The sequence below is a fragment of the Artemia sp. Qi Xiang Cuo genome, chromosome 7 (assembly GCF_049724085.1).
Source record: "Artemia sp. Qi Xiang Cuo chromosome 7, ASM4972408v1, whole genome shotgun sequence".
NCBI lineage: Eukaryota > Metazoa > Arthropoda > Branchiopoda > Anostraca > Artemiidae > Artemia > Artemia sp. Qi Xiang Cuo.
The window spans coordinates 12,407,992-12,426,347 of NC_142800.1; the positions used below are offsets into that span (position 1 = coordinate 12,407,992).

Genomic DNA, 18,356 nt, shown 5'->3' on the forward strand with positions numbered 1-18,356 from the left:
GGTGAAAAATACAATATTCCACATTTTTGCAGATAGAAGCTTGAAACCTCTACAGTAGAGTTTTCTGATACACTGAATCTGATGGTGCAATTTTCATTAAGATTCTATCACTTTTGGGGGGGGGGGGGTGTTTCTCCACTTTTTCGAAAATAAGGTAATTTTTTTCAGAATCGTAACTTTTGATGTGTAAGACTAAACTTGATGAAACTTATTTATTTGAAATAAGCATAAAACTCCGATTCTTTTGATATGTCTATTGGTATTAAATTCTGTTTTAGAGTTTCGGTTACTATTGAGCCGGGTCCCTCCTTATTCACAGTTCGTTACCACGAACTGTTGGAAAAATTGAATTTTCAGTGTTTATAACATTACATGTAATGCTGCATTGAAAGTGCTTTGGAATCTGAATTTGTTTGACTGATTTGTTTGAACTTTGTGCAACCATTTCTTTTAGAAATTGTGGATCGCATGGAGAAAATACATTAAAAAATAACTTAAAAAAAATTCACCGGGAAACAAATGAAACTTGATTTTAATTTAGAGGCGGCTGTAAACGAGCGCTTAATAAAGTTGGAAGAAAGAAACAAGAATTTGATTGTTTTATTTTATTTTTTTTTGTAAACAGAGTTTGACTGTGTTATTACCTTTTATCGGTACAACTATTTACTCCTGTGCATCAATATTTTCTGAGACTACACCACCCAGCTATAAATAAAAGGAAAATATTTAAATATGTTAAATAACATGTAATTTTTTGAATTGAGACAGTAAGAAATGCCTGAATATTTCTGCTTTATGTCTGAAGATTTTTGTACGGGAAAAAAAAATTAAAGAAGGAAATCTAACCTGAAGAGCTAAAAATATAGTGAAATAAAAAGTGAAGTGTGCCAAGCATGGCGGAAACTGTGCCAAACATGGCAGAACTGTGCAGTAGAGGTGGCAGAAACTGCACCAAACGTCCCAGAACTGTGCGGTACAAATGGTGTAAACTCTGCCAATGATGGAGGAAATTGTGCCAAACCTGGCAGCACTGTGCGGCGCATGTGGCGTTCAGAGATATACACCAGTTGGCGGAAAGTGGACACTTCCTTAAGTGGGTGCTAGATTATTTGTCAAGTATTGTGACGTTAAGGAGTAGCTAATTTGTTACAAGGGCTGGAGACAAAAATTGTGGCGCTTTTTGGGATATTATAGAATATACAATAGAACAGAATAAAAGGAAATGAATTATATAACTCAAGGAGGCATAAAAATTGAAAGTAGAAAGTACCTTTTCAAGGTCAATGCAATAAGACATATCGTAAACGTCAAGTAATAAAATCAATGGCTAAAATGACGAAAAATACTGTGTAAAGGAACTATGGTATTTCTATACTATCGAAATGAAATCCTTTACTTTAAAGTAAAACCCTATTGGTACATAATTTCGAAGACCACACTGCCTTTCCATGACGATAAATAAAAGTTCAAATCGGGATAAAATCCGTTTGATAGAAAGTGATTTTCACAAACCGTGATAAAATTTACAAAAAATACCAGATATTTCGTTCAAATATGCAGTGACCGTCATCAGTAGTAAAACTAAACTGTTTAGTTTTACTGCTGACGACGGTCACTGCATATGTGACCGAAATATCTGGTATTTTTGTGAATTTCTATCACTGTTATCATCATCACTGTCTATTAAAAGGATTTATCCCTATTTGAACTTTTATTTATTGTCTATTGGTGCTCTTTCGAGTTAGTGTAGTATGGTTTTAATTGCTAAACTGCTTGGAAGAGAGGAATACTGCAATGGTGAAAGTCAGAATGAAGGCATTTCTGTCCAATGACCATAAAGTACAGTGCTGAGTCTTTTCCTTTTTTTTCGTTTTTTTTCTTTTTTTTGGCTTGCTATACGGGTTTGATTAAATATTATTGAAAAAAAGTGACTGAAAAGTGGGAATTTACTATAAATGCCGTTATTTCAGCGTAACACTTGGTATTCAAGTAAGTAAGTATTTATTTGTGAGTAAACCAAACAAGGTATTTCACTCTATATGCTAACTAAAACTAAAAACAAAAAAACACAAGAAACTACAAATCTAATCTTAAAGTCTCAAAAAAAGAAAAAAAACACTAATCTAATCTTAAAATCTCAAATGAAGAGAAAATGATCACAAACCAATGATCACCAACTACAAAATTTCTAATCTCCTAGTTCTTAAAAAAAAAACAATAACGTGGTTTCTAATGTACTCAATACTCACTACTAGATTTAGACTAAAAGGAAAGATAAAACTTAGATGGGATAAACACAATGACATTCTCTTGGTATAATATAAAGGACACTCAAATAAAAGATTGCTGCAAGTTTCAGGAATTTGGCAACAATGACACAAGCTAGAAGGAACTTTACCAATTTTATGCAGGAAACTATTAAGAAGACAATGGCTGGTAATAAATTGTGTCAACTAGTATTTTGGCTCAAAAGAAGAAGCAGCAATTAAGTCATCTGTAATCGAAAAGAAACGGCTCGGCCAATAGCTAATTGAATTTTGAAAATCACTATACCACATTTAGTATAACTTAGGTTTTAGAAACTGGTGGTTTAAAATAAAATTATTATCAAAAATACTTTGTCCAAACAGTTCAGAAAGAACTTCATCTGTAAAATACTATGAAAAGATGATCTTTGAACTAAAGGGAAAGAAGGTGGATTAAACATCAGCCAATTTTGAGGGTGGTCTTTGCGAGCATATCTTAATGCAGCCAGTTCAAACGCTCTAATATGAATAGGTAACACACCAGAAATTGCTGTTATTACTTCTGACTGTGCACTTCAAAAAGATTTGAAGATTGCCACCATCGAAATTCTTTGAGCTGATTATAGTTTTCTCAGAATATGTTTTTTCTTAAGAGCAGCGATCCAAACTGGAACAGCATATAAAATTGTACTTTCCACAACCGACCTGTACAGTTTCCTCAATGCAAAAGGTTTTAGTCCCCAGGTTGTTTTTGCCACACATTAAAGTCGAGTTGAATATTGTTTAGCTAAATTAATTCTACTAACAACGTGGTGTCATCAATTAATTCAATTTTTTAATCACTCTTTTCGCTTGCATAGTCTTAAACTTTCTTTTGTCCTAATAAATTACCTTTGTTTGACTTAATTTTAAATTTCTTTCTTTCTTCATATGCAGAGTCAGTGAATCTTGTAAAGTTAATTTCAACTGGAAAATATTTTTTTTTGAATTTTCAGTACGAAAAATTAGCATACTAAATCGAAGCCGGGACAAATGGATTAAGTGGCTCTCTTTGCTGTGAACGGGTATTAGATATTTCTAGAACTTCAGCAACTACTGAAAATATCCCATCCAGCTTAGGTCATGAATATAATGATAAATATTGTTTGAACTATCTTTGGGTATCAGGACTGTGGCATAGATGTCCCATTGTAAAATTGTAAAAAAAAAAAAAAATGAAGGCTGAAAAGAGAATAAAAAGAAATAAAGAAAAAGAACAGATAAAAATGATGCAGAAATAAACAGCACGGCATACAAACTGAAGTTGTTCCTCTTAGATACGAAACCCCTCCGTTTATTTTGTTTAGTTATTTTCCAAAACTGAGTCCTTATGAGAATTATTTGAATATTTTAAAATGATTACAATTTGACTTAGTATTTACTCCGAAATGATCGAAGGTGGTGCCCTTTTTTACATTAATTTTGGATTCTGTTCAAAATATACACTGTCATTTCAGTCCATCTGTGAAGCAAGCGTTGGGTTTTGCTGCAGGAGAATGTAAAAAATCAAAGAAGTTCTTCACTCCAAAAAGGCTTGCATTGAGGTAAGACTGTTTATAAAAAAGTATATTCCAATATGTAACAAAGTTTATAGTTTTTATTTCAGCTCCTTAGATTAATTTTCTTTCTGGGCCTAATTTTTGGTACAGGCTCCATGAATTGCGTATTGTGCACGTTTTTTGTGTTCGTCGACCTTGACGGTCCATTACAGAAGTTTGTAAAATCACTAAGCGTACCTGTTAACCAGACCGCCCTTTGGACAAGGTCCCTGGAAATCTCTTGGTATTAACGTTTTTTTCATAAATTCAATTTTATGAAATTTTTATGATAACGACGATTTTTTCAATGTCTTTATCGCCCCCCCCCCAGGTCAATTGCTATGTATGTACCTAGCCCTCTCTGTATTATAGGATGAGTTGGCCCTTGGCGTGCTGCAAATAGGTTTGACATATTTCAAAAAGAAACGAGAGTAATTGTCTTTCTACCCAATGCTGTATTTACCAGTGGTGCCATCTAAAATTCTGAGCCAGTAAAAAGAGCGCGAAACATGATTGATTCTTTTATATGAAATTTTAATCCTGTAAAAAGAACGAAACGTTTTTGTGCCTCAGCATTTTCATAAGTAAATTCTTTTTCTCTCTGGTACATAACTGATTGTGACTATGACATGTGCCCAAATTTGTGAGACTGGTTTGTAGATAATTTCAAATGCGACAATCATCATATGAATTACAAAAAAAAAATAAAAAAAATCAAAATTTCACGAGTCACAAAATTAAAAGATTTTAATAATTATTTGAGAAAATGAGTGCAGAGTTATTGCAGCATAATTAGTTTTGTTTTCAATGAATTTAGAGAGAAATCAGAGGCTTTGAGAAGCGTAAGTATAGCGGGGCTGCATGCAAAATGTTTTAACTATGATTATTGTGCATACTATGAAGTAAGAATGATTAACCTGACTTCACTTCTTAAGTGTGTTCGGTATATTACAGAAGTACCGAAATAATTTCTATATTGTGAAAAAAATAAAGTCTCTCAGATATCGCGTTTTAGAGTCATTTCACGAGTCACAAAATTAAAAGATTTGAATCAATATTTGAGAAAATGAGTGCGGAGTTATTGCAGCATAATTAGTTTTGCTTTCCAAATGAATGCAGAGAGAAACCAGAGGCTTTGAGTCAAGCGCCAAGAGGTCAGAGGTCAAGCAGTAGCCAATGACTGAAATGAACAAGACATTGGTTAGCTTCCGGGGTCGTTTCTTAAAGACTGCCCCCTCCACAAAAAAATTAAAATAAAAGGATTGCATGGAAACGGTTTGCACAATATAGAAAATAGTTTTTGTTCTATCTCTAGTGGTTCAGCGGTTTAAGTAACCAATTTAAAGGATTTAGCAAGCGGAGTGTTTTTAATATAAAAATCATTATATTTTATAATTAAGGGTTTTCAAAACCAACTTTCGACTTTTTTTTTACCTCTTGTTCTGCTCCTGTTTTGTGATGATGATTTAATCCTGTTAGTCTACTAAATGAAAAACAACTTTCTTCGACTGAAAGTAAGGAGTAACATTAAAACTTAAAACAAATAGAAATTGTTCTATATACAAGGGGGGCTCAATCTTCTTAAAGAATTATGACAAAAATGCAAACTTTAGCGTAAAGAGTGGAGGTCGAGAAAGGAGCAGCCCCCCGCATATACGAAATAATTTATGTTCATGGAGAAATTACTGTCAGAAAAGTCAGGATACTGAATTTGATTCCTAGAATTCGACTTGTATTACTAATTCCAATCGACTTTGACTTCTATGTGTATTCTAGTTCGAATTGCCAAGGTGAATAATAGTCATTCTCGATCTTCTCGAAGGTCGAGAAGGTGAATAATGATCATTTTAAAAGGAAAATAGTCAAAGTTAAGTGACTGCCCTAAAGTATTAAGCATATAAGTTTAAAAAGGTCATAGTTTGAGCCAGAGTTCATTTATGTGTGTACATAATTCCAGCATAAAATAAAAACAATTTCTAGAAATTCCAGCATAAATAAACAACAAAATAAAAATAAAGCTAGAGAAAACATGCTGAGTTATTCAGCTTTTAAAATCCAGTCTTAACAGGAAAACTGGGTATATTCACCCGTGGAGATGAAGAAACACGTTGATACAAACTATGACTGAGCAAAATCATCGAAAAAAAGAAAAAAAGATCTGGAGATTAAGTAATAACCATAATTAGCATAATACAACTGTTTTAGATTCTTTTGAAATATTAAGATTAGCGATGCTTTAATTATCACTTGGAACTTTAGATCAGGGTTTTGGGTCTTGAATAAGAAAAGAAAACTCCGAACGTGATACTATTGGCGTCCAAATATTTTCAACTTGTGTAGTATAACCATGACTGTATTTGCAAAAAATAAACCTATTAGCAAAACGTTTCTTTATTTTATTACTTAACAACATAAACCGGTACAACTTTAATTCCTTTTTAATTGTCCTAACTCAGCTACTACCACGCTCATTAATGTTTAGTTTTTTTGTTGCAATATGTTTATGAATGTTGTTATTTAGAGTCGGCTGCAAACTTGTACCACGGAAAGTACATCTTTAAACTGAAATGCCCAGGTGATTCTTACAACATACAATTACGTTGACACCATAACGACACAAGATAACAATATTCTACCACTGCAATACTCAGTAGATGTTTAAATTTTTTAATTCAATTTAGAAAACTAATTTTAATTTATCTTATAATTTATTCGATTAACTAATTACTAATATTACTAACAACTCACCGCAGCACCAAGCTGCGTGAGACCAACACAGCTATGCGCGTTCCTCCTCCATCTCAATCTATTCTAAGCCTCCCTCTTTACACCCTCCCATGAAGCTCCTATTTCCCTTAAACCTTTCCTCACGACATCCTCCCATCCCAACAGATGACGACCTGCTTTCTGTTTAGCATTAGATGGTTGGCTGGAAAAAGACAGTCTTTGGCAATCTGTCATCCTTCATCCACAGAACGTTCCCTAGCCATCTTAACCTTTCTCTCATTATAACCCTAGAAAGCGGAATTGAACCACGCTTTTCGTACAGCGAACTGTTTGAAATACGGTCAGTCAATCAAGTGCTCAAAACAATCTGTAGACGATTTATCTGGAAAACATCAAACAAATCTTCCTCCGTTTTTCGGAGCGTCCATGCATCAGAACCGTTTTGATCACTGTTATCGCTGTAGCTTCCAATATTCTGTATCTTGATTCACAGACTCATCTTCCTATACTTCCAAATTCTTGAAACTGTAAAAAAACACCTTGTGTCTAGGTTATTCTACTTTTAACATCTTCACTACACCCGCCGTCTTTACTAATAATACTACCTAGGTAAGTGAAGCTGTCACCTTGATTGATCTTTTCGTTACCCAGTGTCATTTCATCTTCAATCTTCCTATACTTCCAAACTTTTTTAAACATCGAAAAAACACGTAGGGTTTAGCGCCTTAATCTTAATCGACACCGTAGTGACCGTTTAGCGACTTTAATCTTAATCGACACCGTAGCGACTTAATCTTCTTGACATTAATTCTCTAACCAATTCTAGTACCCTGAACTCGCAAAACCTCTAAAAGCTCATACATTTTGCTCACACTTTCATCTAGGATGCTACTCCCTCTCAATTTATTAACATGCCAGTACAATATTTGCTATTATGCCGTCTAGCTGCATTTTCCAGATTCCTGGCAATTTTATCCATGACCTCCACTTCACACCTCCTTAGTTCATATTTTAACAAAGTTCGTATTTTCTATACCTTAATTCATATTTTCTTTAGATGCGTCTTTTTTTCATATGATCTATCACTCAAATAGTTCTTGTACAAGCCCCTTCTCCTCTCTATTAAACATAAAACATTCTCACTGATATTTCTGGCTTTGTTTCTAAATTTCTTCCCTAAGACGCCATCAGCAACTTCACAAATTATTTTCCTACAATTATTTCATCCATTTTCCGCATTTTCAAATTTTACACTCTCCGTTTAGTATTCAACCGTTTATGAGAAGTTTCTCTCAAATTTTCATTCTGGACTGTACCAACATCATAGCTTCCTGTAAGGTAGTTACCCTTCCGAAATTTCAGCTTTAAACTAACCCTAGAGACTATTAGATAGTGATATTTACTTTTAACATTAATAACAGCGCTCCTATTATTGAAGTAAATTAATTAACAAAAATAAACTAATTTGAAGTTTCTTTAGTGTTAAAAACTAAAATTAAATTTGAAAATTTAAAAACTAGACTATACCGGTTGAAAAAATTATATCGGTAAAATTTGGGTTTATACATCTTTTCACCAAATTACTATGGGAACTGAACATGTTTTTATGTATTTTATATGTTCACTTAACCCACTGAAGAACCCATGTCAAAACCTAGCTCAATCCAAAAAGTCCTAGATTGGCTCCTCAAGTGGTTCGCACAACATACAAAAATGTTGACATCTTAACAATGTACGAACATATAACTACTGAAATGCTCAGTGGTTCTTATGATTAATTTAAAATTAAATTCCAAATTATTCTTTTACATAATGAAATTAAATTTAAATCTGAACAATTTTTTATTTGTTTTTAATTTGTTTTAATTCGTGTTTAAATTCCAGAATTTAATTTTGAAATATTCTTTTAAATAATAAACTAAATTAATTAACTGAAAATAGATTAATTTTAAATTTCAGTAGTTTTTTTTATTTTAAAATAACAATAAAATGCAAAAAATTGAAACTAAATTTTACTGACTAAATAAATTTTAACTGGTAAAATTTGTGCTTATATATCTTTTTGTCAAGTTATCATGAGGACTTGGGAATATAATTATTTATTTTATATGTTCAACTAATTAAGCGAAGAATTTTCAAAACCTAGCTTAATCAAAGGATCGTGACGGGTGTGAGTTATCATTAATTAGAATCCGGCTGAAAAATTACCATAATCACTTATATAAATCTGATTGTCTTCTTTAAAAATTGAGTTTTGGAGTTTTCTTAAAAAATTGAGTTTTGGAGTTTTCTTAAAAAATTGAGTGTTGGAGTTCTCTTAAAAATTGAGTTTTGGAGTTCTCTTAAAAAATTGAGTTTTGGAGTTCTCTTAAAAAATTGAGTTTTGGAGTTCTGTTACTGTTGAAATAATTTTGTATTTCTTCTCTGTAATTCAGGAATCAAAGCAAACGGATTGGGCCTCTTGCAGCAGCAGCCCCTATTAATAAAGCCAAAGAGATGAAAAGGCGTCTGAGTCTTGGAAAAAAGGATAAAACGGTATTTTTCTTACTTTTTTTCTCTTTGAGCAGACCTGCTTTTTAGTCCCACCAAAAAAAGCTTTCAGGATATTTGCGCCTTTTTACTGGTAGTTGCACCCTTTTACGTATTTCCTCCATTCTACTCGTAGTAAGATAAAAAAAAAATACTGCTTAACTAAAAAAAAACCAAAACTTAGTTTCTTCGGTGCCTCCAGAGGCATACAGGATGTCAGTGAGTAGCCTCCAATCGTTCTTCAAGTGGCCCGCTGGGTAGATGGCCTCCCATTCTGGGAAGAGATCCGTCTGATGCACTCTTCTATCACGCTCATAGGTCCTACAGAGGACCTGCCTACCCGGGATAGTTGAGAAACGGCAATCGTAAACTTTTAAAGCAGCTGAATATGAGCTTTTCAGAAGCCAAATCGGCATGTTATTTTTTCAGTTTACATTTATTCAAAATTTGTAACTAAAATTGGAAAATTTATTTTGGCCATTTAGGGCTAATTAATTTTGTATTGGAAGCTAACTAATTTGTATATAATGATTCTCGATATAAAAATAATGACAATCAAAACTCCTGTGCGTTTGGCTTGCCAGGTAATCGGTTTGACGTCTGGCTTACTAACATGGTTTAAAAAGAAGACAAATTAAAACTCAAAATATAAACGGCTGAACTTTTGCAAAGGGCTATGAAATAGTAAGAAAAACAGATTTTTATTTAAACGCGTTGTTGAGATCAAAATACGGTAAAAGTCATCTAATAGATTTAAGTTAAAAATGACTGTAAACCTCATAAATGACATGTACTGTAATATGTGACGAGTCAATATCTCAGTGTAGCTCCGTCTTCATTATGGCTTTTTTAGGCCAAGTTCCTCGTGCTTTTATAATTTTCCTGGAAGTTTCATTCTCCATTGGTGCCTTGTAAGGCTCAAAAGACGAATCAGACCCATTTGAAGAAGCTTTTTTCGGAAAACTCGGTGAACAAGAACCTTTTTTCTTCGGCCGAATTTGCCTGAAAAAAGCCGTAATGACGACACGCCTTACCAATGCATCGAGCGGAAAATTTTCTTTTCTATGCTATTCTATCTTAGCGATAAATATAACGGCATGACCAACGGGGCGCACATTCCTCTTCAGGGGTGAGCAGGCCTAACTCTAAACTTTTATAATTAGTGACTCTCCTAGGACTAATTTTGGGACTCTGGGCGTGGAACGATTCCGAGGGTTCTGAGTATGTTTTTGAGCCTAATATTTGGTTTCACCTCAAAGTCAGATCATAGGTATAGCATCTCTTTGCGGGCGGCTATACTTCACGATCTCCTAGCAAAAAAAAAAAAATCTAAAAAAGTATTGCCTCATATTGGAAAAATAAAAGATGATAATGGTGATTTTTTATGTGCATAATTGTGTTATACTACGTGCAAGGGCGTATTCAGAATTTTTGTTTGGTGGGGGTAAAATTTTTTTTAAAAACGCATCGAAAATCTGTTTATCTGCGTTTCTCTTGCGTTTTTAATAGTGAAAGTTTCTGCGGGGGGGGGGGGGTTCAGACCCGGTACCGGCCCTCCCCCTGGATATGGCCATGACTACAAGCAAACTGTGCCTAATAGTGTGGCAAAATTGACCCAATTTTGTAAGTAAAAAAGACAAAAGATTGTGTTAAAAAACGGATAAAAATAAATGATAATAATAATTTGTTATTACCACTGTTTTACAAAAGGAGAGTAAATTAAAAGTGAACAAAATTATCAAAAGACAGAAAAATCATCAAAAACACAAAACCATCAAAATCTTCACGACAAAACACCACGAGAAAGTGGGGATAAATATGAGAAATGGCGGATAAGATCATGAAACGAACCAGGACTTAATGGTGCATCAGAATATCCAATTGTAATAAGCTTAGATTTGATTGAATTTTAATTAATCGTTGACGATATTATGAACATTAATGGTGATTTTTGGGTGTGCATAAATTATTTAAGTACTACAAGCAAACTTTTCCTATTAGTTTGGCAAAATTAATTCAATTTTGTAAGTAAAAAAATAGATTGCATTAAAAAGTAAATAAACAAACGATGATAATAAAATAATTTTTAATTTATTGCTATATATAATAAATAATTTAATAATAATAAATAAGTAACAATGGGTTTATTAAAAAAAAAAAAAAAAATATATACATCATCGATTCCCTGAAGCAATGCTTGTGCGGGAGAAAACCCACCTAATAAATCAAAAAACCAAGAAACCAAAAAAGAAAAAAGAAAAAAAAAAGAAAAAAAAAGAAATAGAAAAAAAAAAAAAAACATAATTAGAGCTCAACTTACCGGACCCAAAAACCAACGAACCTCCAAACAACACCCAAAAAAATTAAAATAATTATAATCATATTCAGCTGCAACTAAACCCTCCTCAAAAACAAAACTTAAGTGGCGTGGAATAATCCATTCAAAATATACACATCAAAACAATGGTTCTTTAGCGACTTACGAAAATCCTGCAAACCCCCAACATTCCTCAAATCCTCTGACAAACTCTCCCAAACTAACGGAACAACATGGCGAATTGAAAACCTAGACCTAGACGTGACCATAGCTGGTCTTCGCACCAACTGAGAAGATCGTGTCAAATGATCGTGAATAGTAGACGCAAGACTAAACATTCCTGAAAAACATGATGGTAACTCCGAAGCTAAATATTTAAACATAAACAGAGCATTATAGAATACACATATTCCTGCCAACGGTAGAATTTTATACTCGTGGTAAAGATGCCTCACCGATACAGATAGGTCAATTTGATTACCATAAAGAACTCTAATTGCCATATTCTGTGTTACGCAGAGCGGATGGAGGTGAGTTACGAATGTTTTCGACCAAACCATACAACAGTAAATGAGATATGGGTGAACCATAGAAAAATACAACATTCTCAGAATTTCACACGGAAAACGATACCTAAGTTTACGCATAATACCAATATTACGAGACAATTTGCTGTTAACAGATGCAATATGGTCTTTAAAACTAAGGCTTTCATCAATTATAACACCAAGGTATCTAGTACTAGTAGATCTTACAATAGTATGGTGATCTACTTCTATATTATTAATCCATGGATAATGTCCAGTAATTCTACCATAAATAAAAAAATTCGACTTATTGTGATTCAGTTTCAATTTATTTTCTCGCATCCACTTTTCAATCGAAGAAATACCTTGTTTCAATATAGTCATCAACTCATTTTCAGTTCTAGCAGCTACGGTGAAATGGGCATCATCAGCAAAACATGGTAGAATTCCTTTTGTACCGTAAGTATCAAGGTCTAAAGAACAAGACACATTATTTGAAGCTCTACAAAGGTCATTAATATAAACCAAAAACAACAAAGGGCCCAAAACGGAACCCTGGGGTACTCCAATCGAAATATATTCAATTTTTAGATGTAACTCCATCCATCACAACACACTGAGTCCTTCCACTAAGAAAACTAACTATGACATTTAAAAAATCACCACGTATACCACTACTATATAGCTTTTGAACTAGTATATCATGATCAAAATAATTTATATAATAAATAATTTATTGCTACCCATTATTTTATAAAAGCAGGATAAATAAGAAAGAACGAAACACAATCATCTGAAATACAAAAATTACCAAGAGGGCAAGCATCATCAAAAGACACAAAGCACGAAGAAATGAAGCTAAACAAGAGAAATAGCGGATAAGACGGTGTAAGGAACTAGTACTTAATGGTGTACCAAAATACCCATCAGTAATAAGCTTAAATTTGACTAAATCTTCATTAATTTTCCTTTTCCAATGAGTTGCTCTATTTTCAGCAGGATAGAGAAGAGTCAAGTAAAGGGCGACTTTCAGAAGGCACTATTGCTGGTGGTTCACGCCGCTCACACCCCATAACTGCATGCTTTTTTGGTGCTGATTCGCCTGAAGTTCCTCAATGCATGTTACTAACGGTAGTTCGCTTTAATGCTTGCTTGTAAAAGGTATATTGTTGGCTATTTGCTGGACTGTCTGCGCATGCTTCATCTAGGATAGCAAAGTAAATAAATCTCACGAACTGAACTTAATTTACAAGATAAAAAGTCTCTGTCATCAAGGGTAACTTAAATGTTTTCTTTTTCTTTTAAAGAAATCTATTCAAGTTTTCAAATTTATTATTTGATTTAGGAGTAAGCGGTACCTTTTGGTATGTGCATCAAGGGCGCATCCAGGATTTCTGTTCAGGGGGGGGGGTAAATAAAAAACTTTAAAAAATGCATTAAAAATTTGTTTTTAAACTTTTGCGTTGTGTTTTTACGAGTCGGACAAATTTTTTTTTTTTGGGGGGGGGGGGGGGGTTCAAACGCTGTAATACCGCCCTCCTGGCTGGATACGGCCTTGATCACTATAGATGTTTAAACTTAAAGTATCGTGCTGCGAGCCTATAAGTTATGGAACACGCTTAGCTTTAACTCCATGGAGCTATGAACTTTATGAATTAAGGTCAATTCCACATCTCTTTCAACCCTTTCCTAACTAGCATTACGAATACGTATATTCATTAATAGAGTCGAATTAAAGCGTTTGGTTTTTCAGCCCGACAGCAACCCCTCTGGGGTCAAAATTATTAGGTTGAGAAACGATGGTACCAAAATGATACTGTTTGTAAATCACTTATGTTATTGCAGTTCTAATTGTAACCTGTAATTCAACGGATTAAGGGGATTCTAATGTACGAATTTGAATTGAAGGGGCCTAGGAAGAACTTATTTTGAGTTCATCAATGTATGTTACTAATGGTAGCTGCTTTAATGCTTGCTTGTTGTAAAAGGCGTATTGTTGACCATTTGCATATTGTTGTCTACGCATGCTTCATCTGTGCATGCTGTCTGCACATGTATGCTTCGCAAATCTTCGTCTGTGATTTATTTATGGCAAACAAATCGCAGAAACTGTTTTTAATTTGATTGTTTTTGTGCTTTCATACTGTTTTAACAACAAATACAACAATTGACAGCATTTTTTCTATTGACTGTAATCACTATTGCTGTTGCCTGAAATGCTCTGTTTAGTGCAAGGGCAGATTGTTTATAAAGAAACAGTTGAACAGCACAAAATTCCGTGAGAACATGATTAAATCATTTCGATAATCAATCATGATTGATTTCGATGAAATCAATCATCTAGTATTAATAGATTAAAGTATTCAATTATTATTATATTTAGTATTAATATCGTCAGTCGTGTATCAAAAGGTCATATCTCCATAATTGTAAATGTTCAAAACAGCAAAAAGAAAGCCTCACAACTTTTTATTTCCCCTTCGGTAACCATAAAACAAAAACAGATTGACATGTAAAGTCAATGAATATCAATCTGTTTTTGTTTTACAATTATCAGAGGGGAAATTTAAACAAAAATTGAGGGTTTTGTTTGCTCTTTTGAAAATTTACAATTATGCAGATACGACCTTTCGATAACCGACTGACGATATGATGTTATACTGTATTCTTATCCAAAGATGACACATTCTTTGTTTGTTTGTTTTGTGTTTTTGTTTTAGTCCAATATCACAAATCTTGTACTTTTATTTTAGCCTGACTGGTACCCAAAAATATCTGTGGCTTTCCATTTTCTTTCTTTTTTCTCAATAGTGTTTAAACTTTTTGAATGAATGAATGAGTGTTCTTTATTGCCCATCTAACAACAAGAAAAAAGAAAACGATGGAGTGCACTAAAAGAAAAAGAAGGAAAACAAATCAGACACGACATAAAGATATACAACTAAAATAGCAACATTCGACTATCAAATTCCGTTAAAATGTCCCAAAAGGATTAAATATTGAATATGATGGAGAGCAAATTTTCTTTTATTTTTCTTTGTTTAATGTCCTATTGGTTTTTTTTTTTTTTTTTTTTTTTTTTTTTTTTTTTTTTTTTTTTACATGACATTTAAAACGTAGTGAAATTGGTAAAATATCTATAATGCTTTCCTTGTTAAATTTTAGTTTTCTAAATGCTAGTTTTTCGATTTTTTGTTTCAAGTTATAAGAGTTTTTTTTTCACTCTATACAGATCAAAATTTTATGACACAACGTGACCAAAATCTATACTTTGTGACAAAACATGACCAAAGAAGATACGTTGCTCTGCCAAAATCTGTTTTTTGTTTCTTAAAATAGGGTACTGGAACTTTTTTTTTTTTTCAATGCGAATCGACGGGATCGTCTTATATTAACACCTTGTTATGGATAAATTTAAAAGGGCAGATTATTTTAAAACTGTTGTAGAATGAAAATGATCGGTGGGCTACCATATAAGGAAATTTAATTATAAATATTGTCGCCTTTATTTTTATTTTTTCTTACATGGCATTTAAAACGCGCTTAAAATTGGTAAAACATCTGTAATGCTTTTCTTATGAAATGTTCATTTTCTATGTGATAGTTTTTTTTATTATTATTTCAAATTTATCTATTTTTGTTTCTCATCCCTAATTCAGACCCAAATTTGGATTTTGTGACATAAAGTGATTAAAAAAGGTACTTTTCTGTGCCACAATTCTTTTGTTGCTTAAAATAGGGTACTAGAAGTTTCAACTTCCATTTTTTTTTTATTCTAAAGTAATGTGAATTGTAGTTAATTGAACACTAACCTTATATGAATGATGCAAAATATCCGGAAAACAAGTGAAGGGAAATTATAATTTTAAGATAAAAATAATTTTAATCAGAGGTGATATACTAGTGTTATTTTGGTAAAGAGTCATGTCTCACCCATGCTTTTTTCCGACCATTTTGTAAGGAATTTTTTGCAAAAATCCCAACACTTGACTGCAGAATTTTTAGAATATTTAAAGACTACTGAATTTTTTTTCTACACAATATTTGAACTTCTCTGACAAATTCAATTCTGAGTAATAGGTTCCATATTGCCAGATTTACAAATCTTGCACTTTGTTTTAGCCAAGGCCGTATCCCGGGGGGGGGGTTTACCGGGTTTGACCCCCCCCCCCCGAAATTTTTGACCGAGTCGAAAATAAGTCGAAAATTAGTAAAACCTAGGTAAAAATCAGTAAAATTAGTCGAAAACTGGGTCAAAAATCAGTAACCCCCCCCCCCCCCCCGAAAAAAAATCCTGGATCCTTGGTTTTAGCACACTGGTACCCAAAACATATTTTGTTTTTCTTTATTTTTTTAATATTGCATAGTTTTTTTAAAGTAAATTTTAAAAGGAATTCATGTGAAAAGGGTAGCATCCAATTATTTAATTATGTTAACAGATTTTCAAAATTTTAGTAGTTTTGTCACAAAAACTTTTATAGTATTTGATTTTTGTAGATTCAGGTGTTAAGGTTTATGTTCCTGGTGTAATTTTTGGCGTCTGATTTATCTGCTCTCCTAAGGTTTTAATATAGCAACGAAAGGTGGCGATTTTTCTATTATTGCATAGCTGAGATTGAGCTCTGTCGATCTATCGAACTATGTTTTTTTTATCTGATGGACATAATTTTTTAGATGGAAAATGCATTGAACATCTGTTGAAAACTGTTGAAAAGAGGACAATTTTCCTAGTTTTTTAGTAAATTTCGATCCTTCTTCAATGAAAAATTTAAGCTTTAGGCTTCTCGCAAAATTACTTGTTTGGAGTGAACATAAACCTTAATTATTTGCTAAATGAAGGCTTTTAATATTTGCCAAACCCGGACTTCCAGTAGCTTTCTTTTGGCTAAATATGCTGTTTAGCTAAATTTCCTTGCTTTCGTGTTTTATAATTGTATACAGTTTATGTTTTGCATGGCTATTAAATAAGTAATACTTTTCAGGGATGAATATCATACTTTGCCTCTTTGAGTGGTGGTTTGCTTTAACTTTTTGTCCATCTGAATCATAAATTATCTATTAACCATTCAAATAGCTATGAAGGATGAAGAACCTCCAGAGCCATTGATGGAGCCAAAAGAGCGACATTTTATTTTGAGGATTCATTCGTAATTTCCTAGATTTTGAAAAAAAAATGTCGGTTCGATCAACGACTGATAAGTTTAAAGTGTTCTGTAATTATTCGCTGCAAGGGAGTTAAGCTAGATTTGGTGGGGTAGCAGGTGCCGTTCCAATTTTTAGTTTTTTTTTGTTTTTTGACTTCATCAACCCATCCTGCCCTCGACTAACTTCGTTATTTTATGTGTATAACTGAACCTTTGGGAGGCAATTTTGATCATGTGCTTGAAGCAAAGAGCAGACCTCTTTGGTTATTTGAAGTGTTGCAACAGCGATAGTCCAATGATCACTATTGCGAGGTAATACAAGCGGCAACTTCCTTCGGATTGGACTTAAACCCTCTGAACATAGAATAAAGATCGTAGATCGTAGCGTTGCAGAATTGATGATCCAATGATCACTATTGCGAGGCAATACAGGTGAAAACTTCTTTTAGATTGGACTTGAACGCTCTCAACGTGGAACAAGGGTCGCAGCGTTGCAATTGCGATGGTCATTATTGCGAGGAAATACAGGCAACAACTTCCTTAGGATTGGGCTTGAACCATCTGAAGGTGGAGTAAAGTTCGTAGCTGATAATTTCTACCAAATTTATTTGATATCCAAATTGCCTTCCTTAGGGGAGTGGATGATAAGAACCTAGCCCTTCCCTCACAAAGGTCGGCAAAAGGATCGAGCAAAAGTCGGTTTTTAAGTGTTTTTTTTTTAAGCTAAAACTGACCGTTTTTATTTAAAGGGCTGCCGACCAATTTATTTAGCCCTTCCCTCACAAAAGGTTGGGTCGAGCACAGATATCTGAAATCGTAAATGTAGCTTTTGTGCTTACTTGTACTTGCTGCGGGACCAAATATGGCGCCCGGCACCTAGATACTTTGTATGGCTGACTCCCATTTGTCGTGATTTTGTGCCAGCTCTTCAGCAAACCGGAGCCAATAGCTCTCTCACTTTCGGCCAAACTTCCGAAATCCTCCAATATTATTGAAATCGTTCTTGACAGTTGGCCACCAATTCTTCAATTGACCGCCAGGATGTCTGCGCCAATCTAGCAAATTAGCAGCTAGAGACAGCTACTTCATCATGCGGTCATTAGGTCTTCTCGGGACATCGCCAATACAACGCAATCTTCTCTCTTTGACAATTGTGGCTGTGGGCTAGATGTTACAGCAGTGGTGCCGCACATCATCATTTTAGATTCTGTATGAGTACCGAATCTACAGGATTATCTGTACAGTGGTGGTCAAAGACTTCCATATCATGGAAATAAAGCGCCTTCAGT

At 33.6% G+C, this 18,356-nt stretch overlaps 1 protein-coding gene across 3 annotated transcripts in view; it reads left to right on the top strand.

Moving 5' to 3' along the window:
* LOC148949960 (uncharacterized) overlaps positions 1-18,356 on the top strand; it is an 82,844-nt gene that overhangs the window by 47,038 nt on the left and 17,450 nt on the right. The window contains exons 9-11 of one of the 3 annotated variants that reach the window (XM_089092030.1): positions 3,743-3,829; positions 8,986-9,085; positions 12,920-13,054. In XM_089092030.1, coding sequence (XP_088948156.1) covers positions 3,743-3,829; positions 8,986-9,085; positions 12,920-13,054 — 322 coding nt within the window. The remainder of the gene's footprint in view (positions 1-3,742; positions 3,830-8,985; positions 9,086-12,919; positions 13,055-18,356) is intronic. The other 2 variants (XM_089092031.1, XM_089092032.1) reach the window with 2 other exon arrangements.